Below are 7,270 nucleotides of genomic sequence, written 5' to 3'. Positions count from 1 at the left end.
TATCAGATCAGTGCCTAGGGCGCGGGTTCACTGACCAGAAGGTTCGTGATTAAAACCTAATCCCAATCTCGACTGCTCGACCTCAGGTGCCTAATTAAGGGCGCGAGTTCACTGACCAGAAGGTTCGTGATTAAAACCTAATCCCAATCTCGACTGCTCCTGTCCGGGGCTTGGGAAATCCGGAAGTACCTCAGCCCTCGTGCCTAATTCAGGTGGCATGCCAGACCGAAACCGAAAAGATGTTACAGCTGACCGGATGTTGATTGGATTGATCTATCTATAAATAATATTTTATCCTGAGTACGGATTTCGACTCTTGATTCGCTCTGAGTACAAAAAACAGGGTCGACATGAACAGGATATACACTTAGCCAGATTCTGTGACATACTGCTGCGTGTGCTCCTTCCACTGGCAAAATATTGTCACCGACTGATCTTGAAATGCCTGACTTTCAGGCAGAGTTAAATGCTCACTTACGAAGCGAGATGGTGTGTATGTGAGGGACGAATGAATCATTCGTTGGTCCCACACACTTGCAGCACAAAGCCTCGTATTCAATCATGACAGAGCGTGCATTTAGGGATTAAAAGGCATGAAATTTATCATTGCTAGTTAGGAAGGTAACCAAAAGTGGGTTATCAATGGTCTCCTGTGAAGACAAACTAAGACTTTTTGCTGGTGAGGTCAGTGAGACTCTCGTAAATACTACCGCTTCATCTATATCCTACTGTAATTTTAATTATCATTTATGTAGTTCGATTCAATAATTCCACACCTAGGATCCAAAAGGATTTTAAACTTGAGTGTGAGAACCTGACAAGTCGGAAGTGAGGAATATCGTATAGAACGGTAACTTCTGCTGGTCCGGGGGCGAGATGGCCCAAGTGGTTAGAGCGAGAATTTACTGAGCGGAGGGTTCGTGGTTCGACCTCCGCCACTCGACTTCCCTTGTCTAGGCTTGGGCAACCTGGCAGTATCCTAGCCCCCGTGCTTCCTTCGGTAGCTAGGCACCGGAAGGGTGCTACAGCTGAACGCTTTCTTCTTTTTTTCTATTGGTCCGGGAAGACTTGAATCATCATCCTTAGCCCTAAACAGCTGCATAATTGCCGGACAGTTTTGTCCACCGATGATTTGGGCAGGTGGGATAGGTAGCTAGGCACTGGAGGTGGTGGCCGATTTAATTGGTGCGTAAATACTGGAAGATTCTGATAACTACTACATTGACTGGATATATGCTTCCCTTGGAAAACGACAGCGAACGAAAAAATCTGAAAAGCGAACGGCATAGCACCAGTCAGTATCAACACCTAAAACAGAGAACATGTGGACTTGTGTGGATTGGCTTTCGGGTGACGACTCACAACGTTATTTTCCTCATTGGATACTAGTACTTTGGAATGGAATGCAGCGGAATCTGCGTATCGGTGGCGCATAGTATGAGGAGAAGTAAATCTACACCGAAAAATTAAGCTCTAATTGCGATCATTAACAGTTTCCAACTCATTGCCTCAGAATACGCAAAAGTCGATAACTTTGCGGACACACGAAACTCTGCATGGTTTATCCAACTTATCGATTTTGTTTGTAACCCACGTGTGGCTGAATGCATCTACACAGGAAATGTATTTTTTGTAGACAGTCCGGGAGCGCTTTCCTTGTTTTTTAACTGCGGAGATAACCTTGATTGTACTACAAGGACATGACGGTGAATATAATATAGTCACGAGTTAGTATAACATCTTCTAAGACCCAATTTCCTCGGTCGGTGAAGCCAATATGGAACACAACGCTATTTATGAGAAGACCCACGTAACGATATGCTGCAAATCATTCCAACCAAAAACCTATTACAGTGACGGAAAACGACGGCAGCTCTAATGCACTCCGACGATGATTCTAACTGCACTAAAGTCCACCATAACAACACCGAAATCGCCCACTGCGCATAGAGGAAGAAAACGCCAAACAAAAGTTCAACTAGGGGAACGTCCATGGGATCCGGATCCTTTGAACAGCAATCAGAGTGCCGTATTGCAGACGAACATCATAAAGACAACTGTTTCTACCACTGTTGAATGGACGATAACCCTCAGAGGATATGTTGAAGATGAATTGGCCTTTATTCTAGACGACCTATAATGCAATGGGCATTAAAAAACGTTCAGTTATAATACTCTTTCGGTGCCTGGCTGCAATGTCACCCGAAGGATGCACGAGGGCTGGGATACTGTCAGCTTGCCTGAGCCTAGACAGGGCAAATCGAGAGGCAGAGGTCGGGTTCGAACCACGGACCTTCCGGTCAGTAAATTCGTGCTCCAACCACTTGAACCATCTCGCCCCATGGTCATTAAATGCCGCACATCATTCTTTTGACTGAAGGCGTCTATGCCATCAGTAGCTGATTTGTATGGCGACACTCCCTTCACTTCCCAATCGAAAAAGTTCCATAAATCATTTTAAGCGCATACGTTCCAAAACTGCGTGTGCATGCCTTTCATCAATCTGCCGAAATTAACAAGCGTGTGTCAGAAAAAGTGTACCTTTAATATCAGATGCCTGATAGCTGTTGCGATCAACAAAAGTACAAGGCTGTTTCAAAGCCTGAGGGGAAAAATCACCAATGTGTAAACACGTTCTCTTAATAAAGACTCGCACATACCTACCGCATACAAAACGAGAACCCAAAGCTCGACTGCTGACCGGCGTATCGGAAAAACGATCGCGATGATGTTGCAACAAATTCAGGCTCACCCATCTCCATACCTTGCCTATCACTAAGAAACACAGTCTCATGTTCCAACTCCGGAAAGCAAAAAGCATTAACTATAGACTACTTCCGAACGTTCAGAAATTGGTTCGATTTGACAAAGCAGACATAAGTAATAAGAAACTGACCTTCGTTAAGAAAGCACGAAGAATATTGGTAGCACGCACAGAGATCGATCGGGGAAATCGAATCGGGCGGGTCAATATCACTAAAAAAGGGAATGGAAGGAGAGACAAACCCATGAACAGCCGGGTGATAGAATGTGAGGACTCATAAACACTGCGTCGAAGCGGACGCAATCGACTACCAAGCAAACTGTCCGAACCAAACAACTTTTATGTGACTGCGAACACCGCACTAGCACGACGTCACTTTCACACAGTTCCTGAGGTTGGTTAAAAACAGCGGGGATACTGACGTTTTACCAACCTTGTACAATGTAAAATCCAGCCGGAATTTTCCACGAGATCATAGAGAAAAAGATAATAATTGTTTCCCTATGCTTGTCGGTAAGACTTCAAAAAGGCTGTCATAAGGTGTCTCGACGCTTCGGTCTTAGTGATATACCTCCATAGACGCGGGATATCCCATCGGTACATTGATCTGCGCGTAGATTTCTACCGGGACACTCCAAGGTTCCAGTTGAACCGCCCAGTCATCTGACCAAAACCGGGAAATTCTGCTTCGGAAAAAAAGTGCGAAACAGTGGTTCTGGACCAGGGTTTTAGGATCACACGTCTTTAGATTCCTCAATTTTTACTAAGAAACACTGTATTCCCTGATAAACTTTCGCAAATTCACCATACAAACTTCCTATTTACTTCAAATTCAAATTCTTTTACAGCATCCAAAAACATCTACTGTAACATGTATTTTACTCGACTGAATTCTGCAATCAGATAATCAAACCGAATGCCAACATTCAATTCATATTGAAATGGGCCTCTGAAACTAGGGAGGGTGACGTAGACGAAAGAGGTATCCGGAGACAGAACGGCCATAGGATCACGCCGTAACTAAACAAAGGCGACACAAAACTGTTTTGAAACCAGCTAATTTTAGCTCCACAGTATCACGATCGAGTTCTCAATTTTGTTTTGGCGAGCACGTTGGCTCAAAGAGCGTTTATTCATCTCCCTATGTGATGGCGATGGGGTCACATGAATGACCGTCCAGAGCGAGTGACTACTCGTCGATAATGAGTAACGTGAGTATAACGGATAATTCTGCGCTTCGACTGAGCGCTAGCGAAGGGACTGACTCGTTACAGAAGGCCAATTAAAGCGTTAGCAAGTTTGCTGTTCATGCTTTGCGAATACAGAAGACTGGAAACTCACTTTTCAACCCTTAATTGAGGTCACTCAGAACCGAGGAAGGGGTTAACAGCTGGGCGATACAACGAAATTTACTCTGCGTTATGTAATAGCGTCGTGACAAATGGTATTGCGTAGTTCTTAGCTTGGTGGTGAATTCTTTGAATTGTGCGCCGCAGCGCCGACTGCACACATTCACAACTTTTCGACTGCTATGTCCTGATTTTTTTTAGAGACAAGTAGTATGCAGAGAAATAATCGGTGAAAACATTTACTATCAATTGTCAGAATAAGCAGACAGTACAGCGCGCTCAACTACAAGCTGACTAAAACCCGTAATGTATGGAGCATCCAATCAGTTGCTCTTTACCTATCAAGCAGAATGATGTCAAGATCACAGATGGAAGTTTCAACCGCTCGTTGGTTAGTTATTTCATACCTGGCTGTTAGACTGTGTGTAAAGCGTTACCCGCTCAAATCTGTGTTAGTGTGAAGGATTCATATCGGATGGAAAATAGTGATTTGTAGAGTCATCCTTACACGTAGTTCCATTACTAAAGTGACAAGGTGCTCTGATGATTTGTGAAAAAAAACTTGGAACCGTTTCATTGCTCGAGTTATCCTCAAATAGAGTTCGCTGTGAAAACAAGGTACTGCTCTATTTCAGTAATGGCCAACGAAAGTGTTGGGACTTGCTGAACGATCTTGCAACTCTGTATCGGTCCTTAGCTTCCTGGTCCACCCACTATGGTACATCAAAAGGCACGGTAGCTTCAGAAAGCCCTTTATGGAGATAAAGGAAGATTATTACAACTGCATTTATAGGGTAATCATAAAATGTTACACAGGGTCGTGCTGGAATCCCTGTGAGGAGGCGAGAAGCGTCGAGCTAAAGATCCTCGACCCAGATTGGCTGGCATTCTGACCGATTAGGGAATGCCTTCTCTTGGTCCGTAGCCTACACGTGACACATCCATCCGAACGATGTGATGATCCGTTATTAGGGACAGCTGGCCTACTGACAGGAAGGTAGCTTGACCTTCGAACACTGTGTCTTATTAGTGGTTGACCACATGGCCACTGATCTGTCCGCTGAGCTTGGCCTGCAAACGTTTCGTCCCCATTCGAGGAGACATCGTCAATACACAGATGAATAATGCCTCCTCAATGGAGACGAAACGTTTACAGGCTTATTGCCAAGTTCGGCGGATAGACCAGTGGTGATCTGGTCAACCACCAATAAGACAGTGTGGATGAAACGTTTGAAAGCTAACTACCAGGCTCGGCGAACAGATCAACGGTCATCTCATCAGCCACCAGTAAACGCCCTCAAGCTACTAATAGTTCGACACACTGACGATATCATATCTTCAGCCACAGGGGTTACGTGAAACACGGAAATGAAAGTATGCCATAAAGTTGTCAGCCTACCCGCACTGCAGTACAGGTAGCTAAGAACCGGGGAAGAAAAATCATGACTAAATTCTCACCTTGGAAGAGATAATCCTCTGTATTCTGGTCCGGGTTAGCTGACTGACCGATTCCCTCCCAAGGAGATCGACCAGCAAGCATCTCGAACATAAGCACACCCAGAGCCCACCAATCCACACTGAAGCCTTGAGATAAAATTGAAATGAAGTTAATGTAAGGTGGTAGCAAAAATAGAAAATCAAATTAGCCAGCCAGGAGAAACACATGACCCACACTTACAGCATCTATTAAGGGGAAAATACTGGACGAATCACCACGAAGGGTACGTGGGTAGTGAATAGAGGACAAGTCTAACCTAGGAAGACCATCGAATCAATGAGCACCTCTAATTTCGCAAATGTGAGACGCAGGAATACAGGCAGGAAAAAACTGATGTGCGTGAAACTGAGCAAGGACCAAATGTCAGTGCTCGTGAGCAGGGTTCAAAGAACCGGGAGGAGACTGCCAGCAATATTTGATAATTTTTAATTCTTTTGCGCTGTTTATAGTGGAAAATAAGTACCCCCACAAATTACACAACCTGATAGTTCGGAGCATCTGACGACGTTATTTTCCCGAACGCAATGATGGATTTGAGGAGAAATCCATTAGAGGAGTAAGCCGATTAAGTCGGAGTGAAAATTGCCATACAAGAAGCGTTCCCTATCCCCAACCGGTTTTCCCGCCTACACAAAAAGCAAATGGCTCAGGTGCAAACTGCAACTGGTCATGGTAGTCACTAAATTACTGAGCCTGTCGATGTTTCCTACATTCCGTTGGTAGTAACAACGTTCAGTCTCATTCAACTAATAACAAGCTAATTTGCACAGGTAGAAACATACGTACGACTTATATTCAGAAATGCACGAGTAAAATATCCAAATTATACATAATTAAAACAGAAAGGTGGATATTGGAGATAGGAGGTAACACAGGTGCCATTGGGCAGATGTGCGGCAAATGAAAGAGGATATTACCAGTCGTCCAGGTGACAAAGAACAAACGGCGGTGGCTAACTAAATGCCGTGCGACTGCTAGACTTAAGCGATCAGTGTGTGATGTCAACGTTGATTTAAGTCAGAAGAATGCATAGACAGTACTGTTGTCTTAAAAAGGCCACAGAGAAAACGACGGAGAGGAAAAACTGCCACATATCGCGCATTTCCTTACAACCCAAAGGTCAGTCGTCGATAAATCCGGGAAGTCGTTTGTCTTCGCCATCTACATGAAACTATGAGGATTGTCAAAATGCGGTTACGTACAGCAGCTACCGCCCACCGAAACACTGAACAAAGCAGTAACCACTAAAAACAGCAACACTAACACTGAACACCAACCTCCCAATACCGCATGATATGGACAAGACTGAGATAATCATAGTATATTGTTTGAGGTAGAGAAAACTGGACTATACGGTGACGGCTACCATTGGACTAACGCTTGGCGAATGTCAAAGTGATGCTGAGTCACACTAGCGGCAGAAAAAAAGCATAGATGTGTAGGCGGAGATATGTGAGGCAGAGGAGACGGGTGACTTGAAAAACGCTTTACCCGCTGCGCCGTTATGCAGACGAGCCAAACAATCTGCACTGAGAGAGGTGCATTGTAAAAGTGAATGTAATAATCAATTCACCATGGTCCGGAGATCGATCGAGGGTGAAAAATGTGCGGACCTTTGGAAATGTTTACATATATATATATATATATATATATATATAT

The 7,270-nt window shown here is 44.3% G+C and overlaps 1 protein-coding gene across 1 annotated transcript in view; it reads right to left on the bottom strand.

The window, feature by feature from the left end:
- Window positions 1-2,513: 2,513 nt before the first annotated feature.
- Window positions 2,514-7,270, bottom strand: part of T265_13256 (hypothetical protein) — a gene marked incomplete at both ends in the record, with an annotated part of 41,636 nt that continues 36,879 nt past the window's right edge. The window contains 3 exons of the mRNA XM_009167957.1: window positions 2,514-2,602; window positions 2,897-2,976; window positions 5,572-5,697. Of these exons, the coding sequence (XP_009166221.1) occupies window positions 2,516-2,602; window positions 2,897-2,976; window positions 5,572-5,697 (293 nt within the window). The remainder of the gene's footprint in view (window positions 2,603-2,896; window positions 2,977-5,571; window positions 5,698-7,270) is intronic.

The sequence above is a fragment of the Opisthorchis viverrini genome, assembly GCF_000715545.1.
Source record: "Opisthorchis viverrini unplaced genomic scaffold opera_v5_49, whole genome shotgun sequence".
In the NCBI taxonomy this organism is placed as follows: domain Eukaryota; kingdom Metazoa; phylum Platyhelminthes; class Trematoda; order Opisthorchiida; family Opisthorchiidae; genus Opisthorchis; species Opisthorchis viverrini.
Note: the sequence above shows the minus strand (reverse complement) of the source record. Positions and strands in the feature narration are given on the sequence as shown.